Raw genomic sequence first — 25,705 nt, 5'->3', positions numbered from 1 at the left:
GAGCAAAAGTAACTTCTTCAGCTGAAGAAGTTTGTTGTGTTTGTTGCACTGACTGTCCCTCAGTCAGCTCCTCTAAGAGAGAAACACACCACAACCAAGGGTGATGTGACAACCATCAGTATTTATTCCAACAGAGATTAAGAGCCCACAGGAAGTACAGACAGTTGCCAGGAGGGGACAGCATCTCAGAACTGTGCATCTAATGGAGTGGCACCTTCCTTCCAGTGGTCATCAGCCCTCCAAAACAGACTGCTCCCTAAGTGCTCTGTGAAGTAAAACAATTAGAATCCTTACTATTAAAAATCCTAACCAGCAGTGCTGTTCAGCCAAGTAAATTAGTAACGTAAGTAAGTCAAGTAAATTAGTAACGTAAAGCAAAACAAAATACTTGGAGGAAAACAATCAGACTTGTATCATCATCGTTTTTTTTTGGTCCTTCTGGACAGGGACATTATTTTCTGTGAATAACTATACAGTTTCCAGAAGAACTATACAGTTTCCAGAATTAGGCAATTACTCACTTCTGGGTACTTCCTTACATGATACAGTTACAACTTCACACAAGGTCTCTGAGAAGGGATCTGGTGCTCTGAATATACCTGGATTTCAAGGTCTTATTCTCTTTTAACAACAGATACAGAAACAATAGGTTAGAAATTTAGGTTAGAAATTAGGAGACATTTCTTCTCAGAAAGGGTAGTCAGGCATTGGAACATGTTGCCCCAGGAAGTGGTGGCATCACCATCCCTGGGGGTGTTCAAGGAAAGGGTTGGACCTGGTGCTTAGGGACATGGTTTAGTGGGTGACATTGGTAGTAGGGTGATGGTTGGACCAGATGATCTTGAAGGTCTTTTCCAACCTTAATGATTCTATGAACCTATGATTTTATGGTAGTTCTATTGGCAATTCCCCTAATACTTAAAAATCATACTGCTTGGAAATGCCTTCTCACTTGAAAGCAGGGCTGAAGTGATCCCAACTCCACTGCCTGAGCAGACTGCTAGTGATCCAAGTTCCAGAAGATTCATTAAACATGGGATCTGAAAAATTTGGGTCACACGGCCCCTTGCAGGACTGGGACTAACTACACAGATCTAGACAATTTCAGTTGCAACTTCTCTTGAATTCCCTGTGGAAGCCCATTCCAGAAGTTATTCTTAATCAAGTATATTCTTATTTTTCTGTTGACTGGCACTGTGGAATCTGGAAGATAAACTGCTTCCGCAGGGTTGATGTTATCTTTGGCATCTGCTTCCATCCATTTAATACTTTTCTTCCCACTTCCTTGTTCACTTCTGTCAGGATGGTTACAATATCCTTGCGGCTTGAACAAAAACAAAGAAAAGTTACATTAAAATACACAGTACTTGCTGCTAGGCCAAGGAGTTGATCTATGTTTGCTTCAGTGAAGTGAGATCTCAGGGAAGACTAGTATCTTCCCTTCACCTTGCCTGTCACTGAAATTGCACATGCCACTGTGAAACCACAGAATTCAGTACATCTGGGAGAATAAAAGCAACCTCCATGTAGGATCACTATACAAACAAACACACAGTCCTCTACTTTGGCTGCAGTCAGAATAGCACACTGAAATGAAACAGAACCTGATTTATGCATTCCCCAAGCCCTTTGAACATAATGAGAAAGTGATATCTGGAGAAAAAAAAAATCTATCTTCTAAATCAACTTTATGAGAGAGGCAACAATGAAAATTATGATTAAAGAATACTGATCTTCTGCCTGTGTATTCAACCAACAAACTGGCCTCTTATCAGGTGTCACTAGAAGAAAAATCCCTTATTACTCAAAAAATGTTAAAAAACATGCACATACATGAACACATTTATTTATTTGTAATGTTCCAGCATCGCACTCCTGAATCTACACCTGGATTAAGAATAGTACTTACAGCTGAATCTACACCTGGATTACAAATAGTACTTACAGTGGGCAAAGTAACTTCATCTTGTCACAGAGGCATTGAATGTAAACACTGCCAGTCTTTATACAGCGGTAGCACTCAAAGTCTTCCACAGTAGCCATGCCAACCAGAACATCAGCCTGGTCAGGAATGGAAGGCAGAGGGATAGCATCCATCTCGAGATGGCCAGAACAGTCTTCTTTTACTGTGACAGCTGGATGACCTACAGAGCCTTGGCAAGCCTGGATGAAAAACAGCTTGGGTTTGCCAGCAAGTGAAGGACAATTAGATCCACTGAAGCAGGTGAGTAAATCTTTAATATTTACGAACTCATGATCAGTGCCTTTTATTTTGTCTTTTTCACCATGTGAAAGAATGAAGCAAACAAAACAGTCCATGTTGCTATGGTCTTTTTTGCTGTACTCTTTAACTGTCTCATATATTTCTTTTGCTTTTAGATCCATGTGCTCAACTGTCTCAAACTGAAGCCACTTGAAGACCCTCTTCAGAGCCTCTGGGAAAGAAAGTCAGAAGGCACTTGGTAAACATAAACAGTGAAAAGGAAGATGCTGAAACATCAGGCTCTGTGTGGTAGAACAGGTATCACCAAAAGTGTTCAGATCCCACCAATAAATTCACTTGACTGCCTCTTAGCCTGCCAAGTCTAATTAGAAAATCACAAATGCCTAACTTATTTATTTATCTTTTAAATACAACTGGGTTCAACAACACGCTATCTAAAACAAACGCAGGTTTCAGATTATCCAATTAATCAGTACAGTTTAGTGAAGCTTACTTTTATTTAAGTAGTCTTTAACTGAACATTGCATAGAGATCTCAGATGGATAAGAACAACCCTTAGAAAGTTAAGGAAGACATAACTCTTCAGAATGATGATTTCTGCCATTCTTAAATGAAGTAGATGCCTCACTCTGTGAGACTGATTGACGCAGCAAGAATGAAGGCAGGGTAACCTGCTAACATGCTAGCAAGGACAGAGTACTACACAGACTTCCCAGCAAATATTGATTTAAGTGTTATGTAGGTGGAAAGTATCTGGGAAGCAAGAAACATGTAGACAGGCTGGATGGAGTTAAAAACAGTGATGTGTGCTTTCATGAAGCAGATTTTTAGTTTATTAAGATAAACAAATGACACTTGCAGGAAGACAGGCTTGAAGGAAATTTATAAAGCAGTAAAATAACTGCATTTATTTGAGCATTGTTGCAAACAAATGCCCATACTGACTAAACTGGAATGCTTTCTCAGCTGGCAACATGTCCAAGCTATACCCTCCAATCAGTAAGTTATGCAAACAAAACATTACAAGAATTTAAGGACTTAAAAGTGTTACTCTATGATAGGTAAAAATTAAAAGCAACCAAGAAGTGAAAAGGTAGATCATCAATCCCTCCTTCACTTTTCAGTAAATCTGACCAGTTAAGATGATGCTTTTTCACCTACAACAGCAAGATCTTCCTTCTTAAAGCCATCAGCTAAATTGTTGGAAGTGGTTTATTTTGAATTTCTACAGTTCTACGGTAGTTGTCACTCCAGTTACTCTGGAAGCAAAGGAAAGTGAAAGTGATCATTCTATAGGAAAGATTAGATAATTCTTTCAGAAGGTAATAAAAAAGAACACACTAGGAATTGGATTTAAAAAAATACTTACTTCCATCTTCTATTGTTCCTTCTCTGCTTTCACATGGATTTTTAAAATTGTGGTTATTAAGAATCACACAGTAGCCATGGGGGTTATTTTCCATCTTATATGATTCCACAAGCTGTAGAAACAAAGAAACCAGATTAAAAAAAGCAGTGCCAAACACCCTAAATCATGAGGGCAAAGGTACAAGAAAATAAAAAAGCTCAAAAGTACAAGTCAGCCCAGAGGGAAGGAAGTTGCTGGCTCTTCGTGAAACCCTCCTCTCTCTTTGTGGTTAGGATATGATTTTAGAATAGGAGAAAGTGAGTGTCCAGAAACACAAATTTGCACATGTGGAGGATAAGTTCCTGAACTGTACCATTCACTCAGAGTCCTGACTTTCTAGTGAGGTAGCAGATGCTGCAGGACCCTTCCCATCTATCCAGGATACTCCCGGACTGTCCTGGTTTTCATTATTTTTAAAACTGTTTTTCTTCCCATGACAGCTACTCTTTCCTTTCTTGTCTAAAAGGTTGCTGACAGCCAGGTCCTCACCAAAGGACAAGGCTTGATCTTGTTTTGAAAACAGGAATTCTTTCCAGGCCAACATATAAAGCCAGAATCCCTCCCTTTTAGCTCTTCCACCTGCTTAGTCTTAAAAAATTATGCTCCCTGCTCCCACCTGTTGGGCAAATACTTTAAAGGCAATCTTGAAGTATTCCTCACCAGGTGTGGTGTCCCACCCTCTGCTCCTTGTCCTGCTGGATGCAGAGACACACAGATTGGATAGCTGAGTTTTTCCTTAGAACCATTTTCTAAGAGGAAAATAAAAAGAACATTTTAGGAGTAAAAGGATAAATCTTCCACTTTGCATATTTCAAAACCAAAAAAAGAAAAGCTCAAGGAGTGAGGTGGAAGGTTTTTTTCACTATCACTGGTGAGGCTGGGCCATGAATGGGTTCCAGTATTGCAAACTGCCCGACAGTGAAGCCGTGCAGAGTGTCCCTTGGAACAAATGATACATTTGTGTTAAGACTGCGCAGCCCTAACCAGACATTCCCAAAATTACAGTTATTAAGTAAAAGCGGACCTCTGCGCTTGAGCACACACAGAAACTTGAGACTGGAGATGGCATATGCTGCATTCTCACAGTGACTGTACCTTGTTCCATTTCTTCTCTGTTCTTTTAGTGGTAGCAAGAGCCACATAACAGAAGTCTGAATGTGATGATCACCCCAAGCAAGCTATCCCTTAGCATCTCTACTATGGGATATATAAGTCAAAGAGGAGACCCATTTTTGTAGTACAGCCAGCTCATTTACTTCTGAGGCCCCTTCTCCAGAGGACTTTGTTTGGGTGGACACAGCAAAGAGACAGAACACCAGCATAACGAAGATCTCCTCAAAACACTAAAACACTGCTTTGAATACAACTGCCAGAAATAAGAGAAGAAATCAAACCCATAAGTCTGCACAGGGAAATAAAATCACAATACCCCTTTTACAAGTTACATAGATGTGCTCTTTTTCTGCTTATCAAGGGGGACAAAACATACCAATACTACTAAAAAGCCACTCCCCTGACACAGGGCTTGTTTATGCTAGCCTTCCTTGACAATTTTCTTTTGCTTTTGTAGCAACACAAGCATAAGCCAGCAGCAAAAAGATACGCCACAGGGAAAATAGTCGGTAACTCCATGGTTATATAGACATGTCTAAGGAAACACACATCCTGAGTCAACTGAAAAGAGGTTCTGGGGAAACATTTAGTAGATTCCCGTTTTGATGGTTGACACACCTTGTGTCCCAAAGAGTAAGGCCTGTATATGGTGTCACAAGCCACCACCTCAGCTGCAACAGCCCAGATATGAAAGTTCTTGACATTTCACATCTGATATAGAATGCTAATAGTTAAATTTTAGCCAAGTACCTGGTCTCCAGTGACTTCTCCTTCAAATAAGAAAAAAGAGCGTGCTAACAGAAAACAATGCTCAGAACCTCCCAAAACAAGTTTCCTCAAGCCCATTGTCTTTCTTTTTCAGCAGCTGAAAAGCTATAGTCCAAAACCAGCACTGCACTGCTTCCTTTGCACTTAAAGCAAAGATAAAGGAGAGGTAGACCACTTACAAAGGGCAGGATGTATTTCACAGAGAAGTACAAGAAGATATGATGTGATAGTGAAGAGGCAGAGAATATTGGAAACCACAGGTACCAAGACCTGTTCTGCCTATCCCAAGATATTGTAAGATGTCTCTTATCTCTGGACTCCTAAGATCCCAAGGATCGAGCCACAAAAAAATCACAAAACAGTTCTACTCTTAAACAGCTGATTAAATAGTTTACCTTTTGTTTTTTCTTCATAGATATCAATTCTTTTTTTTAGGTCAGCTCTAAATCCCTTTAATATATCCTTCAGAATTCTCAAGTCATCTTCTTTAATTATTCCATTTCTTTCCATTTCCACTAAGACATTCAACATTGACTGGTAAAACAAAAACACAGAATCCACTCATACAGTGACCTTCAATAACTGCAGTACCTGGCACTTCTGCAAAGAACAGAAGACGACATCTTCATTCCCAGAGACCTAAAGACCTAAGCTAAAGACCAATTTATTTTTGCTCCAAACTTCATTAACTGGAGAAACACATCACTAGAGTAAAGACTGGATTGGTAGAAATTGCCTACGGCTAAGTTATTCTGCTGTGTTTCAAAGTGCAAAGCACTTATGCAGTTAATTATATGACATCTTGTTGTGCCTCTGCATTCAGATGAATTGCTGTAAGCCACTTAGCTGCATGTTCTAATGCAGGAAATGTCTTCAGGGATGACTTTGTTTTTTAAAGCTGTTTAGTTCACCAAGTTGCAGGTAAATCCGCTAATTCTGCAGTAGGTGCCACAACACAAATAGAACTTTTAAGGAAGCTTCTTGGTAATACCAAGTGCCTTCATAGCACTGTTTGTTGTTTACAAAACGGATATTAAACTAGCTCACCAAACCTCCTAATCCTTCTGTGGGGAAGTTAACAAAATACTACTACATCAAATTACAATGAAGAAAAAAAATGTACCCAGTGACACACAAAAATTAGTGCTGGAACTCATGTTAGAACTCAATTTTCTATCTCCAAAACATTGTTTTTCTTCCAGCAAACATTACTTTTATTAGATACAGCGTGTGCACAAATGTCTTATAAATGCCAAGCAAAGAAGAAAGTAAGAGCATGATGAATTTTGCATGAAGAAAAGATAGGGAGACAGGTGGTGGAGGCTAAATGAGAAGAAGAGAGCAAAAAGGTCAGCGAAAAGATAAACTAAGAAAAAAGGGTCCTTTCTGTCACAGAGCACCTGTCAGCTAATATCAGAAATCTTTAAACAACAGAATTTTAGTGACAGCACACTGCTCTCTCCTTCCTCCCGTCTTACAAGTGGCAGACTCTGAGCTAGCCTTGCAAGAAACTTATCGAGGTCACTTTGCCTACAGCATTATCCTGGAGCTTGTTCTTTGGTATCTGTTTTTGCAGCAGGAATTTCACGCTGTTGACATCTTCTGGAGTTAAGTCCTCTGCAATTCCATACAGCAGCTGTCTGGCAATAAAGGATAGAAAAAGACTGATTAAGGAAGTTAGGAGAAGTAAACATGACAACTACACATTTGAACTTAGAAATGTGAAATGTGTCTCAAAACTCACAAGGGCAGGAAGTCATGCTGTAATAAATTCAATTATTCTGGGATATTCGTAAGATAACACTACAGAGAACAAGACAGCACACAACAGAACTGTCGTACATTTTGCATGCAAAGGTTTACTAATACTGTGCATACCTGTACGTTGACACCTTTGCCCTGCCTGGGATCTGAAGCTCCCTCTCCATCTCCTCTCGGCTGGAGCCCAGCTGGCCAGTCAAGAGGTCTATCCGATTGATCCGGTAGAGCAGCTCCTTCAAGAAGGACAGGTCCCCTACTTTGATCATGTCTTTCTCCTGAAGAACTTCAAAGAAAGCCTTGGGCTCCTTAATAGCTTCTTGTTTCCTCACAGGGACATGCTCCAAGCTGAGAAACTTCAGAGCCCCCAGTTCATCTGTGGCCAAAGCCTCAGAAATGTCAAAAAGAAGTTTGCGGAAGTCTGTACTCATTTCACGTCAGGATTTGGATCTAAACACAGAGAAAATTTAATTTGGTTTGTCAGTAACAGTAGTGAAACACCACGAATATAAAAGGTGTCATGTCATGTAGAATAGTCCAAAATAAATATATATAATCAAAAATACTTCAGTAGACAGATGCTGTCCTGCCACCATAACTTTGACACTTTTTTCTCTTGGTTCTCTGGACTTAATGGAGAGCATTGAAAACTGTGCATAAGTGAAATTGACAGAGAAAGTCACAGATTCTTCTTGCTTCCTATAGTGTGTCTCCACACCTGGATATACTGATGTATCAGATAAACAATCCTGGCAGGCTGCTGCCATTTCTTTTGGAGGTTTGACTCCATTTGAGAGCAACAGCCACTTACAGTCTGAAATACAGACTATGCAGTAAATAAGACTGCAAGGTTTTGCACCATAACAAAGATAAAGGTTTTACAGCCTACATGAGCAGAACTTCCCTAAGATAGCTGCCTTCTACTTTTCTTATACACTGCTTCTGACGTTGGTCAGTGTAACCAAAGCACCTCTCCCTGCTTTTGTTTATCTTCATAAAGTAAAATCTAATTTCAATCGGTAATGTTCAAATCAAATACAGATCATCACATCAACGTTTTCAAAAAGACCAGGGGAATTCTCGTCAGCAGTTCTGTTTCACTGAACATCAAATATCATCCTCCTTCTCCACCACTCACCACTCTATCAGCTTTAAAAATATTAAACTTGGCTTATGTAGCCAACTTTTGAGCACAATAGAAAATCAAAAAATAATTTCAAACCTGCAAAATTTTTGCGATTAGTATAGATGTGCCATCTACACAGTGTTTAAGCCTGTCTGTAAATACAGGAGCACACTAAGACAATGTTTAGCTGTGGTGTCTTCTTCCACTTCACTAAAATAAAGACACAACTGATAAAACAAGCAAACTGTTTCTTTTACACCATAAATAATAATAATTTTACTACACTTACATTGGAAGACAGGCTGGAGGACTGCTGAAACAACTCTGAAAAAAGTGAAAGACAACCATAGTTTCTGAAGTTCCAGGAAAAGTACTTGCTTTTGTACTATGGCCTGTATTGTCACATGACTTACAATAAGTAAGTTATATCAAAGCAATAAGCTGTGATCGTTATGCAGCAGTTTCTTTCTCCACTTACCACTGTTCCGGTTTCAGGAAATTATTACAGGGGTTGTAGGAAAAAACTGTAAACAAACCACAGAAGCAACCAGGTTTGCTTTTGTTTTAAGGGGACACACTAAGCAGCACAGCCAGGAACTCCTGGTATACGGCACAGCTCAGTACATTATGATTACTTACAAATCCCAATTAAAAGATGGTGGAGAGGCATGAATCAATTACATCTTCCCATTTAAAAATATCTCAGTCCCACTATCCTGCTGTGTCACTAGATCTTCCACATTCTAGCTCCATTCTCCAAAGTACAGCTCCAGCTCACCCAGCCTACTTTTAACAAGTCAAATATCAGTACCAGATTCAGTAGCAGTACTTGATGAATACAGGAAACCGAAAGGATAAACATCCCTTTGAAACATACTTTCCTGTTCACAAAATAATTTTAGTAATATTTAACTTTTGGCATTTTCACCCTCTTTATGCATAGAACTCTGCCTTCAATGGTAAAGTTCACAGTATGATTTGCTGGTCACCAGTATTCTCCTTGCAGCAGCAGACATATGAATAGTCAGCTACCAAACCTCTCTGTCCACGTCTGAAGCTCAAACTCAAGCATTATGAAGAGAGAGAGTTAGGAGAGCAGAAATATATTCAAATTTTGCAATTAAAACTACCTTCATTGATTTCAACCTATCTACCTTTATAAACTCAAAATTATAACATACCCTTCAACAGAATGAGGTATTCAAACTCCTTCCAAAAGGCACATGCTAATAACAGTTCAGAAAACGTGTCTGAGATTCACTGGCATGAGTCTTCCTTTTATCCAAAGGTTGGGAACAGCATCACAAGTGCTATCTGATCTTCAGGTCCCGAATGGTTCTGTCTCCAAGTCATCCCATGCCTCACTCTCTCTTCCTTTACTAGTTGTTCCGTGTCTTAACTGAACCAAGACTCCAGTTGCAGGTTTAAAGAGGAAACATGCTGTGATCACTACTGTGTGAAAAAGATCTGCAGACAAGACCAGGCCTGAGATGGCTCTTTCCAGACAGAGGCTTCTCCCGTCATGCAGCTGTTTCAGGGACAAGCCCTCCTGGCACTGTTCTTCCTGTTTGTCTTTACTGTTTCACTTCCTATTTCTTCCTCTATTGTCCTTCCCCAAACTATTCCTGTTCCTTTTTTAGTCTTTAGTCCCTTCAACTTCCCACAGCTCCCCTGCACCCGTTTTGTTCCTGTGGCTTCCCATAGAACTGTCTCAATGATCCAGCCAATTCTTTGTACAGCAGCCTACCAAAAATCCAGCACTCCCAGAAAGGCTGGCCTAGAGGAAGCAAAAATGCTGAGGCTACTGACTACTTAGCAACTGTAGTGACTGGCTGCTACTGGCAAAAGCCAGGATAAACAGCTCCTACAAAAATAAATAAATAAATAAATAAATCAGTATGGATAGGACTTGTGAATGTTACAAACTCTCATTTAAGATCATGATTTTCCAAAGACGCATCTTCCCCACAGGAAGACTCATTTTACACTACTTCCACTTCAATCTGTCTAAACAGGAATTGCACAAGTGACAACCCTTCTTTAATTCTGTAGGTGACAAGCATGCATATGTACACATGCTTCTGTATGCATCATCAAGTCCTTAAAGAAACCAACCACTTTTTGTTGGATTAGGCTGATTTCTTTGTAGCACAAGCTCTATATTCCTAGAGAGACACTGAAAGAGTACAACATGGACAGCAAGCAGTGATTAACATCTAAGCTGAGGGAACAGTGGGTGTTTTTTACCCAAGACTTTCAGACTGCTGTCTCACACCACAGGAGATCACGTGAAAACTTTAAAAACCTTGCTGAATGGCAGCTGTGGTTACAGTGCTAAGCCTTTCCTGCCTGCAGGCTTGTCCTGACAAAGTGCCACTGGGTGCACCCAAGTATTACAGCGTGCAGCCATATAATCACAAACCTCAACACAAACAAGCACAATTTTCACACTGGATACTACAAATCACGATACAGTAACCTGTGTGTGAACAAGCCTTATTATGAGCGAGGGAGACTTCACCAGTCTTTTATACTTCACAGTGTGGATCCCTCTCCCCAGGGAACTCATGGCAGAAGTCAGCTTAAACTCTTCCTGGCTGCGTTTATCCACCTACCGTTTAACTGGAGACTACTCATGCGGAGGTTCCTACAGAGAGAGCAAGAGAACATGATGATGTTCTCTGTCTAGCAAAATTAAGAATGAAACCAAGATCCCCCAAAACAAGGTCAAGATTGTTGTGTTTACTCTGTATTGATAAAATTCAATTGTTACCTAAACATACAAAAGAAGAGTGCACCAAGTCTGAATAGCAATTTTGAGCCAGACACTTCAATCTGTTAAGTTTGTTATATGTTCTACTAACAGACAAAACATTTTCTGTCTGTGGCACAAGTGTGACTTCAAGTGTACTTCAAGTGTAGCAGCGACAATAATTCATATGATATAGGATGCTACGGGTCACACACCTGTCAATTCATCATGATAAAAAGTAACTGACATGTTTTGGCAGATTGGCTGTATTTTAATGCTTTGGATGATGCAAAACTCCCTTCCTAAAAATCTTTTATACTGCAAACTAAAAATTGCTTCCAATAGCACTCAACTGTGCTATCTCAAATCTTAACCCTAAGTTTCAAGCTATTTTATGGCTAGCAAATGTAGAAAAAAATCAGTGTTTTGCTGAAACAAAGTTTCACTTCAGCTTAAACCCTGAAGCAGTTAAAATCCCATTGATTCATGCAGCCCAACAAAGCTAGAACACAAGGGAATGGCACAAAGCTGTGCTGGGAAGGTTCAGACTAGGTATTAGAAAGAATTTCTTTATCATGGTCAAACACTAGAGCAGAATTCCTAGACAGGCGGTTGATGCCGCATGCCTGTCAGTGTTCAATAGGCATTTGGACAATGCCCTCAGCTATATGCTTTAACTTTTGCTTAGCCCTGAAGTGGTCAGCCAGGTAAACAAGATGATCTTTGAAGGTCTCTTCCAACCAAACTATTCTATTCTATTGTATTCTTAAGTGCAGCAGGCAGGCAGAAACAAGGATAAACGTTAGCCCATTGCAAATGTTTTGTCTACCCAAGCTCTTAAAAAATATATATACATTTAATTCAGTAACAAAGAGGAGGACACAGATACACATAGTATCATAACAGAATAACATTATATTATTTCAGTTAATGCTAAAAAGTGCTGTTAAAAGCTTAATCAAGAAGGCAGCTTGTGTCCTTATACAGCTTTATTTTAGACCTTAAAATGAGAAATCAGAAAATGTAATGCTTTAAGTTAATCAATCTGATGAACATATGTAGATACACAGCTGAGTGCCATTATTTCACAGTGCATACCTGGTCTACCCTAACTTATTCCAAGAAGTGATGGAGAAGTGACAGTTCACAAGTTTTCACAGAGGGAGTTCTATAGCATTTTGGCTATACTCAATTTTGGAAACATACCACTGTACATGAGGTTCATGTTAGCTATTACATGGCATCAGTGAGCACTGCTGAACAAATTGCTGATTTCAAGAGTTACCTGCTTCTCCATAATGTTAAAAGTAATTTAAATTAGAGATGAACAAAATCCTTCTCTGTCTACTACTACTTAACCTTTCTCCTCTTATTCCCTCCTTTGTCCTTCTCTGTGAACAAAACTAGTGGTTTTAGAGGTAGGTTTAAAAATTGTTAGCATGCAAAATAAAACATGATGAGCCTAAACCTAACATCCTGGTTTAGATATATAAAGAATATATAGAAAGCTACACGTAACCCTTATGCTGACAGACGTACGCTTTTGTGTCTGCAGGCACAAAAATGTTTAACATGATAGAAACATGCTTCTCCCAACCTTGAAAACTCTGTGTATACATATGTTATTTAAATAGCTAGCACATGGATTGTATTAACTGTGTATCCTCACAGTTTCTTTTGGGGGAAAAAAGAAAAAAGAGGCCTTGCCTTGACACTAACAGCTCCTGAGAAGTCTGAGTAACTGCCTTAAACAGGCAGTGCAGTGAATTGCATTTAAATGAGATGTGATGACAAAAGTATGTATTTAAAAAGCCTCAATATTGCTGTGAAGGAGGAGGGTCTTTAGGTATAGGGAATATAAATTTTCTTCTTAAGGTATAAGCTGGCTGAGGCATCTGCTTCTTTGTCCCCCAGCGGTCAACACGCCTGCCCACATCTTCATTAACTTCTGTAAGAATGGACAAAATATCTTCACCCCTGCAGCCAAAAGGAAAGGAAAAAATAAGAAGAAAAAGATTTAATTATGAGCAGATGGTATTGTTTCTCCGTGTAACATCTCTCTGATCATCTAGAAGCTATAGTACAAACTTTTATAACATAAAAAGAAAAAACATCCTTTTCTCCAAATTTCCCTTCTTTTGATCTCATTTGAGTTCAAGCCTTGCTTGATTCAACTAGTAATGTAAAAGGATGTTACAATATTTTTATCTAAGAAACAGATGGCTAACAGAATATAGGTTGGAGATTCAGAGGTTTTGAGGTGGATTTTTTTTTTTTTTACAGTAAGCTCCACATCGTCCCAATAGTCTCTATGGTACTAGAGGTGTTAATGTAAATTTATCAAAGATGAGCGAACAAATCATCAGTTTAACTAATTTTGTCCATGGGCTGTTCCTATTTGAATATGACTTCAGAGAGAAAAAAGAAAAGGAGTGGGGAAGTTCCTCCCATATTTTCGAAGAAGAGCTAAGTAATTAAGTATTTACCTTGGTACCAACAACTGCAGCTTGCTGCACAGGGCCTGAATATACCAAGTACCCTGTTGAACATGCCGGAAAGAGGCATATCCATCAATTGTGGCCATGCCTAGGAGGAAGTCTGCCTCTTCAGGAATACTCTCAGAAGGAGAAAGGCTCTGTTGCGTAGAAGAGAAGTCAGGAATTCGTGCATCAGCTTCAACATAGACTGGACGCTGTATCTCTTTACCCTGGCAAGCTTGGATAAAGAATAATTTGGGTTTTTCAGCTAGCTGTGGACACTGTTTGGCAGTGAAGTAGGACATGATCATGCGGATTGATACAAGCTCTCCATCTTTCCCATAGATTGCTCCTGACTCTCCATGAGATAGAATACAACAAATGAAACAGTCCCTATCCTTGTGATCTTTCAATTGCTGCCACATTTCCATGAGTTCTTTAATCTGCTCAGACGTCTGATCTATGTAAGTCTTCACATCCAGACCAAGCCATGTGAATACTCTCTCTAGCTCCTCTGTAATTATTCAAAGAAAAAAGAAAAAATGAGGCAGTAGAAAACTATTTTAAGGTCACCATGCAAGCTAATCTTAACTGTGAAAGACCTCACACCCTGATACTTCTGCAGATTCATCCTTACACTAGTATCAAATAAAGGTTAACTGAGTAAGATGGCATCAGTTCAAACACTGTCACTGAATCTTTCCAGACAAGCTTCAGAACATACAATGACATTATAAAATGACACACTAAGTGAGCTCACAAATGAAACCTGAAAATATTAGGAATCCCCCCAGAGTTTCAGATTAGAAACTCTTTCAAAACCTTCCTCAGATCATTATTTCCAACTGCAGTTTTGACTATTATAGAGTTTAATAAACAAAAGATAAATAGAATGAATAGAATAAAAGAGTATGCATAGAGTTGATTAAAGAATTTTGCATTATATTATACAAAAATGTTGGTTTAGTTTTAATTCTTTTTTTACGGTTATAGATAAAGACTAAATAAAAAGGGATTCTAAAAATGATTTAAGAATGATCCAACTGTATGAGAAATTCAGTGGTTACTCAGCCTTTAGTTCTTCCCCCCAAGATATACAAGTGACATAATTTAACAAAATCAAAAATTTTACTGTTTAAAAATACTTACTAAAACATACACAATAACATCCAGAGCAGTACCAGACAAATCAACTTGCATGGTGAAATACAGAAACTAACCCTCCAAAAATCTCACTTCAGGAACTTACCAGCATCTTTAGAAGAACCCTTCCTCTCTTGAAGAACCCCATCAAATGTAACATTATTAATAACAATACAAAATCCTCTCTTTGGGCCATCCATTTTGTAACTTGATATCTTCTGTAGAAAGGAGAAGAAAAAAAGCTTACAGCCTCACCAAACTTCTTCAACACTTCAGTGATGGATGTGTAAGCTCTAGTAACTATTTCCTTAACATGTCTCAAAATTGGCATCCAAAAAATCATAGACACCTAGGACTCTGGCTTATTTTTGGAAAGCTGGAACTCAATGGTGCCTCTGCGTGCATGATGTTAGACACATGTGTTGAGTTTTTGAGTGGTAGTGAATACCTAGAGCAGGTGGTTCATACTGATCCACTGGAAAGGGATGCAAACAGAACAGAGATCATGGATGTGCACAAACCTGCCACACTAGCAGTTTTGCTAAGACTTAAAAGTTACCTCCCCCTTTTAAAAAAGCATGTTTTAAAAACTGAGAAGTCACCGAAATTACAAGTACCACCCCTTCAATTCCAACCTCAGGTTAAAATCATAACGTTCCACCACTTCAGTTCCTCTCTGTTCACTAGAAAGGACAACTGAGAATATGTGGGTATGTGCAGTTTAGTAGGAAAAAAACGAAGGCAGTACTCTATCAGCTACTTCAACAGCAGCAAACAGTACTTTGGCTACAGCAGCCTGAACATCAGTTGATGAAAAGATACATTATGGCACAGAACTGCAAGAAATTAAATCACAGAATCATCTAGGTTGGAAGAGACCTCCAAGATCACCGAGTCCAACCTATGACCTAACACTAACAAGTCCTCCACTAAACCATATCACTAAGGGCTACATCTAAATGTCTTTTAAAGACCTCCAGGGATGGTGACTCGACCACCTCCCTGGACAGCCCATTCCAATGCCTAACAACCCTTTCGGTAAAGAAGGCCTTCCTCATATCCAACCTAAACCTCCCCTGGCACAACTTTAGCCCATTCTCCCTCGTCCTGTCACCAGGCACGTGGGAGAATAGACCAATCCCCACCTTGCCACAGCCTCCTTTAAGGTACCTATAGAGTGCGATAAGGTCACCCCTGAGCTTCCTCTTCTCCAGACTGAACAACCCCAGCTCCCTCAGCCGCCCCTCATAAGACTTGTTCTCCAGACCCCTCATCAGCTTCGTTGCCCTTCTCTGGACTCATGTATATAAATGGATATAAACAAATGCAACAACTTGCTCCCTCAATATCTGTGCTTATCAGAAGGAAAAAGACGGAGGGAGAATTCATTACGCTGCTGTACAAGAGTACACACAAGTCTTCTAAGAAGGTATCTCACAAAAGGGATCTTTCCTTCTAAACCATGACCCCTGGTTTATCGAGGAAGATTGCTACATGCCTGTAATAGCTTACTGAACACACTTGCCTTCTTTTAACCTTCTTACAAAGTCTTTGCAACAAACTTCATAAGACACATAGAAATCTCACATGTTCTTGCATGATAAATGCCATTAGAGGGATGAAGACCTCATGCACCTACATATTCACAAAGAAGGATTTAAGAGATTATCTCAAACCTTGGATTCATTTTCTACATTGCTGAATTCTCTAGGCAGATCCAGGTTCATTTTAGACAAGCTTTGTGTAAGAGTAGCCGCTTTGTTATCTAGGGAAAAAACAGTATAAATATTAATGAGGAGAAATCTACTATTAGTGTATGTAGCCAAAAGGAGTATAACTACAGTACAACAATTTTATTATTTCAAATATTGTTACATTGAAAGGAATAACTCTTCTGTATGAGATAACATTGTCATGTACAAAGGATCTATTCTGGACGTGTCTCCAGTTATTTTTATTACATATACTTTCGTGACAAAAGCAAGGTTTCCATTTGTACTTGTTTTATGGAACAAAGATATCTAGGCTACAAGGACAGACTCTACCTGAGACAGTCCAATGAATTTTTCATTTGTAAATAACTAGAAATAAACTGCATTGTAAGTTGGATCTATGATGTTACTACTGAAGCTCCCATTATAGATTTTTTTTCTGTTCCTGAGTCACTCATAATACCTCTCAGATAGACTTTCAAGGGTACCTCGACAGACAGTGGAAGTTGAAAAGAACAAACGTTGTGCTGTGATACATTACAACATCTGTTGTGGAGTCACAAAGATGGATGTAAACTATCTCCTGTTCTTTGTAAGGAATCTTTTCAGAGATCTAATCCAAAATATAACTTTACTTATGGCAACTTTATTTACTTTTCCTTCCGAATACCCTAAAACTATCCCCTCCTCTTGTACAAATCATATGCTACTTAACGCACTCAAAACATCCCTCTCCACTGTGCAACACCTAACAACTCCTTGAACTGGTAATCTAGTAACTTCACTTACTCCAGCAAGCTACTGGAAGATGTGCAAACCATACATGTTATGCTCTCTCTAGTGAATAAAGGTGCCAGGAACAAAAGCCATTTTTTTGTTTGCCTGTTTCTGTCCTCAGACCTTTTATTTTCTGCTTAGTTAAACAGTCGTTCTGCAAATGCCTGGAAGAGTGGGCATAGATCTTCCTGATATCTTCCTTTAGTGAGGGAACTGGAATGGAGAGACAAGAAGTCCAAGGCTCTTTCTCACTTCCTCTATAAGGATCCAAGAGGTATGGCAGAAAGGACTACAATAAATGGTGTCGTCCTTTTAAACAATATACTAGATTCCAGACAGTGCGGAATAAAAATAGTTTAATACTAAAACTTTAAGAGAAGACAAACCTTGCCTGCTGGGTATGGAGTGCACATTTCCAACATGCTCCCAAAGGCTCTGAGGTTCTTCAGCATAATGATCTGTATTTAAAGCAAAAGAAATCCAAGGTAAAGTCCTGCACACAAATAATTAACATTTCAATTTTATAGTCATAGTGTCCCCTTCTCTTGTCCTTTCAGACATATTTAAATAGAACACTTGTTTTTAATTCTTGGGAAACAATCTTTTTTCTACTAATCAGACCAGCCCTTATTTCACTTAGGAAAAAACACGTTTGATAGTTTCTAGTAAATGACTAACAAGGTACACAGGATTTGCCAATTTTCATTTCTCCCATTTATATAAGAACAGGAATCCTTCAAATCTACCAGTGCAGAAAGCAAAAGACCCTTTGAAAGGAGATAGCAAGATAAGCGTGTTGCATTAAACCAAATGCTAAAAATTTACTAGAGTAAATAAAAGCATATAACTTTAAACATAAAGGTATCAAGAAACAGATGTTTTCAGCAAGTCTTACCGTTGACATTAGAACTGACAGATCTGATTGAAGTCTCCTGTTTTTTGAGTGGGGGAAACAACATGTTAAAAATCATCATATATATATTTTCATAGTGATTTTAGCAAAATTGGATTAATAAACACCAAAGTTTTCTAAGTAGTGGGTAGGAAAAATACTGAATTCCTACAAGTGGCAAGGCATTTAATAATGAAATTACAAAAGACTTCTCCACTTAGTGCAAATCTCATGGAGCTACAAACAACAGTACTTTCTCTTAAGGATAAAGGGAAACAGCAAATAATTTTCTTTTACTTCCAAATGATTTCTAAATATAGGGGTAGGCATTCACTGCAAACAAAATAACGGTCCAACATGGTCCCATATTAATTTTCTTGGATAGTAAATTGTTCAAATTTTTTTGAATCTATCTTTTCTTAATAAAGCTACATTAATTTTCTTACCATGCTAAGTGCCATGCATGAAAGCTTTCCCAAATCCTCTTCACAAGTAGAGCAACTGTAACTCAAAGCTGCAATAATGCAAGCCCTTCATGATACTAAATAGGCCATTTTCCTTATCTCTTGTCTACCAGAATATCTACTTCTGGGAAGTATTGCCAAAACGTTCATTGGCTTTCCTCATTTAGAATTGGGATAGAACTACTTCCATTCCTCTCCTTTTCCCTCCAAGAGAGAGATTGGTTATATCCCAGATAAGTTAGGTTTCCTAACCTGATTCATCATCCAGCTGCAAGAAGGACCTAACTGACTAAGGACTGGTACATAGAGAAAATGGGATGACTTCCTTTAGAAGCAGCGGTCTGAACTGATTATCAAAATATGGTGTTAACTACTAGAGATAGTTTAGTGACAATCAGCCAAAACTTTAGAAATCCTCACTGACTGACCTGTTCTATAGAAGGCGCCTTTACACTCTCCCTCACTCATCTCTCTTCGCAATACTGCTTTTTCCCCAGTTGTACATGAACAACAGTAGTATTTCAAATTCCACTATTTGATGTTATATGCAGCTATATTTCTTACATGCTAAACAAATATGCTTTTTCCCTTCCAAAATCAAGTGGGAAGATTTAGTGAAAGATCTCACAGGCAGTATGGTTTCAAAATAAAGACACAGAAAAAAAAATGAAACACCACCACCACTAAAACTCTGGTAGACAGCGTGTGCTCCAGTGTACCTGTGGGAAATTCAGTGCTCTGATGCCTACAGTGTGAGACACTGAAGATTCCTTGACTGGCAGAGTATTCTCCTGCTGAGGCAGAGACACTAAAAAGAGCAAAAAGAGACAGTAAATGAGAGAAATCAAGTGCCTTTTAGTTAAACGACCATGAATCTGCACATCAAGGCAAATGCAGATCTATACTTAGTGAAAGGTGCATTAAAATATAAAGCAACTTTGAAACACACTCAGGAAATAGGGGGGACTGGAATTCATGAAGTGCTGAGCGCCCTTGCACCTACTGGGGAGACAGCTTCATACTTCCCAGATTTTTTTTTTTCCCAGTGCTAAAATAAAATGAAATAGAACCTTTTCCCCAATATGTTTATAGTCACTCCGCAGGACATTAAATGAAGGAATATTAGAAACCACAGCATAACCCCTGAGAACGTGAATTACACATTTAATAATAAAGTTTACTAGGAATCAGACAAACATGCACACGACTTGCCTTTCCATCTTACTAGCAGACAACTGCCTTATTGTAGTATACATTTATATATCACAAAGTGCCTTTTACAGGACAGTCATCATCATCTCAATGCTATTCATGTGGAAACTGAGGAGTGTGGTGTAACTATAAATGGATTTTTAGTTTCCCAGCCTGTTCTGTATGTGCTGGACTGCTCTGTGTGGCCTCAGATTTTCAAGCACATCCCTACCCAAGGATATTGCAGTAATGCAAGTTAGGGACCATTATGCCAAACTTGTGCGTGAAGATACTTGGATAATCCCACTCTAGTTCCTGCTCCAGCAATGCACACATAGAACCTTGAGGTTCAGTTGTTAAGACCCTTGTAGAGCTTTCTGCATTTTAGCAAACCTATTCCCTGACTCTGAGTATCTCACCTTTTGCCCTTCTGTAGCTGTTAACTGTTTCCAGGAGATCAGGTGAAACATTCATACAGACTTCCTCCAGCATCTGTACATTGTTTTCAGTTAATAGGCCCTGTTTTTCCAATAAAATCAGCAATTCTAGAGCAGACTGACAAAGAGAATGAAATATATTTATCGTTCTTTAGAACTTAAAACCTTTTGCCTCAGCCCTGTCTGACTGAAAAAAATCATATCATCTGCTTTGCCTCCTACCAACACGGTCTTAGCAGTCAATTTTACATCACAGGAAGAAGGAGCTTCCTCCTTGCTAACCATATAAATAATTGACCTAATTGCAGATCGTGCCCTGTTCTGTCAAAGACTTTTCTCTTTATGTTTTTCCTCCCATTCCACCTCCACCCCAACATTCATTCCCTCCCTGCCATATATACATTTAGCTTTCTTCTCACATACAGTAGTTCTACGTCGCTTTGGGAGACGGTTTCTCAGGAGGAATACAATTTCCTGCAACATCTCATTGGTAATGTTCTCTGACAATTCATACAGCATCTGCCTGTAACAGAGACGCAGTGAGACAAAAGCAGAAAAGATGGTATAGAAACTAAAAGCAAACAGAGAATTTAAAGGAAAGAGAAACAGCACGGTACAGATGGCAGTAATAAAGAGAACAAAATCCCACTGCAAAGTTACCTGTATGGAGACACTCTTCCCTTCTCATGCAGACATTCTTGCACTTTCTCCTTGGTATAGCCAAGTTTATGGAGCAAGAAATGACATTTAATTCTGTATAAGAGTTCAGCTAGCAGGAAAGTATCTTCCTCATTAAGGTAATCTTCAGCCATAAGAAGCTGAAAGATATCCACTGCGGACTGTACATTTTCCAGTTTTTTGAAGGGGATCAAATCAGTACAGAGAAATTTTAAAGCTGCTACATCTTCAGCCCCCAGATTTCCATCAATGAGCAGAAGCTGCTGACGGAACTGCAAGTTGACACCATCCCCCATGTTGCTGGAGCTGACAGTCTCTCTGCTTGAAAGTTGAAATCAAATGTTGGTAACACTTGGATCTTCAACAATCCTTGTAGCGAGATTTCATCCAACAGCTGTTTTAAAGACCTGAATTCTCTGCAAAAGATAGTTTCCTTTTAAATCAACTTGAAACTTCCTTCTACAAACAAAACTACAGAGAGCAGAGTTGGGAGATGCTCTGAACAATCCAGTCTAACTTTGGCATTAGCCCTGTGCTGAGCAGAAACCTGGGCTAGATGATCTCAAGAGGCCCCTTCCAATCTAAGTTTTTAAAATTTCTTTCAGTCATCTTTAACATTTAGAGCTTTGCTTCTCTCCATTATTGGTGGGTGAGAAGAGTCCCTGCAGTAACATATTACAATTCTCAGTGGAAAGAGTGCAGTGGTAAAATCACTGATATTCCTTGATCTGCAGTCTGAAGGCTCACGCTTCTGTGGCTGTGGCAGGAAGGTGTTCCTCTGTTCCAAATACGGCACTGAGCTGAAGCCGTGGAATATCCATCCACTCCCAATCATATTCTGCCATCAAACTCTGTTTTGCATTTGGCATAGAAAGACCTAAAGCCTCCCTTATGTAAATGTCAAATAAAATGTAGTAGCACTCAATCTAAATAGGCTCTGTAGAAGCAACTCAATCCTACTGAGGTTTAATAGACACTCATCACCCTTCCACCACACCAACTTCTGTGTAACTTAGGTGATTCTTTTCTGTCTGTATAGGTTACATAGGGAAACTTGTTTAAGAAAGTGCTTCAGTGCCTTCTGCCCTAACAGGCAAGTCCTTAGTCTTTGTTCAGAGCAGCTGGAATTAGCAAAGCTAATGAGGGAGCACAAGAAAAAAAACAAATCAGGGAAGTGGAGTGGGGAAAGAACATCCAAATTCAAAGCCTTGGAAGCATCTGGGAGGACAGCTCAGCAAACCACAAACACTATCGTACCATGTTGGGGGCACAGAAAAGAGATTGCTGCAGTTTTGTGTTCAGGGACAGGTAGAAAATATAATCCCCAAATCTTAGCACCCAGCTAGGATACAAGCACCATATCACATTTCAGACAAGTAGTTTGACTGAAGGCTGGAATTCCGCATGCTGTCCTGTCCCTTGTCAGGAGTCACAGCCCATGTAAAAAGAAAAAGCTCAGACTGCTTTTTCCTGTATTCAACCTTACTCTCCCACGGTTCAATAACTGTTCTTCACATTCCTTCTTTCCTCCTATTAAGCCCTATAGGTTGTGAAACCCTCTTCACTTAAGAAACAAGCTGCCACCAGAAGTTTTGGATCTTAGTTATCTATACACGGAAACTGTAAATTGTGTGTAAACACTTCACAGTAAATCAGACTTCAATCAATTTAGCTAAGCTACTGCTAAACCCTGTCCAGATGCTTTAATCAACTAAATCTAGCAGCATAACTTAGGCTAAATTGATTCTTGCCTAAACCAACAAGTGTATATATATACCAGGTTCAAACTATTCAGAATTTGGAACCAATGATTTCAACTAAACTAAAAAATCATAGCTTTAGTAGAACAGAGTCGAGTGGTGTATAGGACGTGTGCGCAATCAATCAGCAAACAGAACTGAAGCAAGATCCAGAACAAATTTGTTCATCTACCTTTAAAATAGTATTTAAGTATTTGTTGCTGTCACTCTTGAAGTGACTCTACACTCCAAACCTTTCCTGCTTTAAGTTCTGAATATCCTCAAGACCACTTAATGTGAGCTGCATTTAGCAGCTGTCTATAACCTATTTTTTTCCCCCCTCTGTATTGAAGGCAGATTGGGCTGGTCCTCCCTCCCTTCTAGCACCACTATGAGATGAGATATTATCAGCTTACTGCCTGAACCATTGTTCAGTTTACAGCTATTGTGTTTTTAGAACTCTCTACCACTTTATATCTTTTATGAGTCATTTATAAAACGTTGTGACTTGTAAAGCAAAGAAAGAAAACAAGAAAGCAATTCCTATTCCACTAAAAACAAAACACAAAATCCCCCCGATGTTAAAGGCATGCCGGGGCCAGAACCTCCCCACCCCTAAGGTTTGTCATGGCTCACACTAACGTTTTCAGCTAGAGCTAGAAGTGCAGAAGAAACGACACAGAAAGGTGGTAAATCTGCATCTCTAATTTATGCTTTGAGATATATCCAGAGGGAAGGAAAATCACATAAAATAAACTACGAGGTTAATCAAGTTACTATTTTTTCCTCTAATGTTTTACTGATTGGGGCACTGCCGGACTTAACAAGAATACAGAAACACGGACCGCAGGCTCAGCCCACAGCCCCATAAACAATGGGAGTATTCAGCTCCCAGTGGTAGCTGCACAATACCGGGAAGGAGGAGCATTTTTTTTTCCATTTCGGTCACTCCTGTCTTACCTTTTAAACAACCCCCGCGCCCGTCCCCTCTGCCGGCTGCTACCCTCCCTGTGCGCGGTGCTCAGCGCTGCCTGCCCGATTTCCCGGCCGGCCACGGCCCCGTCCCCGTCCCGCGCCCAAGTGCTGAGTCACCGCGCCGGGCCTTGGCGGGGCAAGGCGCGGAGCCTTAAGCCTTGCGGCCGCCAGGAATCGGCAGCAGTGCTGGAAAGCGGGACAAAATCGACCTAGGAGACGCACCCCTTTGGAGCACGTCCCCCCCGCGCAACACCGCTGCCTGCTCGCATGCGCCCCGCAGGCATCGGCCGAGCGGCCGGCGGCCCTTCCTTTCTTTTGCTTCGCTCTCCCCTCCCCTCCCCTCGGGGCGGGGAGGCCGCACGCCAAGCCACGCAGCCCAGGGCCCTGCCAGCAGCCGACCTCGGGGCTCGCCAACTTCCTACCCCTGCCTCCCCAGCCGAGGAGGGGGGAAAAAAAGAAAAAACAAAAAAAAAAAAGAAGCGAGCTGTAACTCTTACTTTAAAACGGCTGGCTACCAAAGGTGAAAACAGTAAGTTCATAAGAAAATAATGGGGGGGTTGGATGGGAAAGATGGGACAGGACCGGTTTTTTCACTGAGCAGCAGCTTGAGACCTTTGCCTGGGGAAAGGGTGCCTCAATGCAGGCTGTGTGCTGGGCCGCCTCCGCTGCTGCCTTGCTGCATCAAGGGGAGGAGGGGAAGGGGCCCTGCCCAGTGCAGCCTTCTCAGCTCTTTCCGCAACTCCTGTGACACCAGCGTCACCCTACACCCCTAGGTCAACGCATCTGTGTGGGATGAGGCCCATGTGTGAGCTGCTCATGCACGTAGCTGCTGTGAGCACACAGACAAGCACTGCATTATTTCTTGAAGCTCTCCATCCTTGATACACCCAGCTCCTTTTTACAGAACTGTAGCAATAGGACAGCCAAATTTAGCAAGCCGCAAAGGTCTACATGTGAGTCAGCCACGAATTTCAAGAGTTACTTTGGTCTGGAGAGACAGAAATACTCAATCAGATGCAGGAATTTTCTTCTGAAAAATCAGATCTAAACCCAACATTTTTAATTTAGTAGTAACAGCCAATTTTGCTAAATTGTGACACTGTTTTAGTAATGGCACTGCTTCAGACCAGCTTTCTTAAGTTTTCTACACATTAAGAACTGAAAATACACTCTCAGAGTAATACTAATTAAGAAATACAGCATGTATAAAAACAGACACAATCCATGAAAAATTCCTAGAAGACTTTCAATGTCTTACTAACATAGAAGCTTAAAAAAAATAATACCATATTAACCAGAGACAAAAACAGTCAAATAATTCAGTACGGGAGATACAGTTTAAATGGAACATGAGACAGACAGCAGACAGACTACACATCATCATCCACACAGCAGTTTCTCAGCAACACCATACTGCATGTCAGAAATTTAAAGCCATGGATACCAGAAAAAATTCTCAGTAAGTGTCATAAAAAGCTTCTCTGACTTGGATATCTGTAATGGGGGGTCACCGTTACTTTGTATACAGAGTTGAAAGGGAATATAAAACATACAGAATGCTGCATCCTCAGCTGCGAACAGTGTTAACTTCCTCTTAAATGTAACTTTTTTTCTCAATCCTGAGTTGGCATACACTGTAATTCATGTAACAGTACAAAGTAAACTGCATTTATGGCTCAGTCATATCAGTGTAGGTGGCTGAGAAAAGTCATGTTACTACTTAAGTCCAGAGTAAAACATCAAAAAGTCTCCTGCTTCATCGTTATATCTTCTGAAACAATGGAAATGCATCATCTATATTCACCAATTCTCTTTTCCATGTTCCAATATATACAGCACACACAGAAGTACAAGGAATTTCCTTCTCAGCTATCAAGAAACTGGAACTGAAACTATGCCATGGAGCAGTGAGGCTGACAGCCTTGTTCCACACAGTAACAATGTAGGAGCAGAGGCGGCGTGGTTTGCTTTCCCTTGTTCAACAGCAGGTTCAAAACACTAGATGTTTTGGTAGCCCATGACCATGAAATTCCACTAGCATATCACTTTTTATGGTCCTGTGCTAACAGCT

At 39.9% G+C, this 25,705-nt stretch overlaps 2 protein-coding genes across 7 annotated transcripts; both read right to left on the bottom strand.

Moving 5' to 3' along the window:
- Positions 1 to 101: 101 nt before the first annotated feature.
- LOC310901936 (caspase-8-like) lies at positions 102 to 12,991 on the bottom strand. 5 transcript variants are annotated; one of them, XM_083842644.1, is made up of 9 exons: positions 12,857 to 12,932; positions 8,687 to 8,721; positions 7,392 to 7,721; positions 7,048 to 7,153; positions 5,909 to 6,047; positions 4,293 to 4,381; positions 3,594 to 3,705; positions 1,946 to 2,435; positions 102 to 1,324 (listed from the first exon to the last, which is right to left on the bottom strand). In XM_083842644.1, the coding sequence occupies exons 3-9, from the start codon at positions 7,700 to 7,702 to the stop codon at positions 1,174 to 1,176; spliced, it is 1,398 nt and encodes a 465-aa protein (XP_083698770.1). In that variant the 5' UTR covers positions 7,703 to 7,721; positions 8,687 to 8,721; positions 12,857 to 12,932; the 3' UTR covers positions 102 to 1,173. The 5 variants fall into 5 exon arrangements, with proteins under 5 accessions (XP_083698770.1, XP_083698768.1, XP_083698771.1 ...); XM_083842642.1 differs by lacking the exon at positions 12,857 to 12,932 and adding an exon at positions 9,579 to 11,288; XM_083842645.1 differs by lacking the exon at positions 8,687 to 8,721 and having other exon boundaries at positions 12,857 to 12,991.
- CASP10 (caspase 10) lies at positions 12,045 to 23,975 on the bottom strand. Of its 2 annotated transcripts, none has more exons than XM_083842626.1 (11): positions 23,857 to 23,975; positions 20,903 to 21,336; positions 20,666 to 20,765; positions 20,225 to 20,360; positions 19,334 to 19,422; positions 18,154 to 18,190; positions 17,645 to 17,716; positions 16,446 to 16,534; positions 14,876 to 14,987; positions 13,636 to 14,140; positions 12,045 to 13,126 (listed from the first exon to the last, which is right to left on the bottom strand). In XM_083842626.1, exons 2-11 carry the CDS (start codon positions 21,214 to 21,216, stop codon positions 12,964 to 12,966), a joined length of 1,617 nt encoding a protein of 538 aa, XP_083698752.1. In that variant the 5' UTR covers positions 21,217 to 21,336; positions 23,857 to 23,975; the 3' UTR covers positions 12,045 to 12,963. The 2 variants fall into 2 exon arrangements, with proteins under 2 accessions (XP_083698752.1, XP_083698751.1); XM_083842625.1 differs by having other exon boundaries at positions 23,620 to 23,934.
- Between the last annotated feature and the right edge of the window lie 1,730 nt (positions 23,976 to 25,705).

The sequence above is a fragment of the Anser anser genome (genome assembly GCF_964211835.1).
Source record: "Anser anser genome assembly, chromosome: 6".
Classification (NCBI taxonomy): Eukaryota; Metazoa; Chordata; class Aves; order Anseriformes; family Anatidae; genus Anser; species Anser anser.
The sequence above is the reverse complement of the archived record's forward strand: the minus strand, read 5'-3'. Positions and strand labels throughout refer to the sequence as shown.

What these genes read in the sequence shown, in the direction of transcription:
- LOC310901936 (XM_083842645.1), bottom strand. Translation starts at nt 7,702, where the DNA reads ATGAGTACAGACTTCCGCAAACTTCTTTTTGACATTTCTGAGGCTTTG. An exon ending in CTATGAAGAAAAAACAAAAG is followed by an intron (nt 4,382 to 5,908) that starts GTAAACTATTTA and finishes TTTTCCTCTTAG; the next exon opens with AAAATGGTTCTAAGGAAAAA. An exon ending in AGGAACAATAGAAGATGGAA is followed by an intron (nt 2,436 to 3,593) that starts GTAAGTATTTTT and finishes TTTCTTTCCCAG; the next exon opens with AGGCTCTGAAGAGGGTCTTC.
- CASP10 (XM_083842626.1), bottom strand. Translation starts at nt 21,216, where the DNA reads ATGGGGGATGGTGTCAACTTGCAGTTCCGTCAGCAGCTTCTGCTCATT. An exon ending in GGAAGAGTGTCTCCATACAG is followed by an intron (nt 20,766 to 20,902) that starts GTAACTTTGCAG and finishes TCTCTGTTACAG; the next exon opens with GCAGATGCTGTATGAATTGT. An exon ending in GGGTTCTTCTAAAGATGCTG is followed by an intron (nt 14,141 to 14,875) that starts GTAAGTTCCTGA and finishes GAATAATTACAG; the next exon opens with AGGAGCTAGAGAGAGTATTC.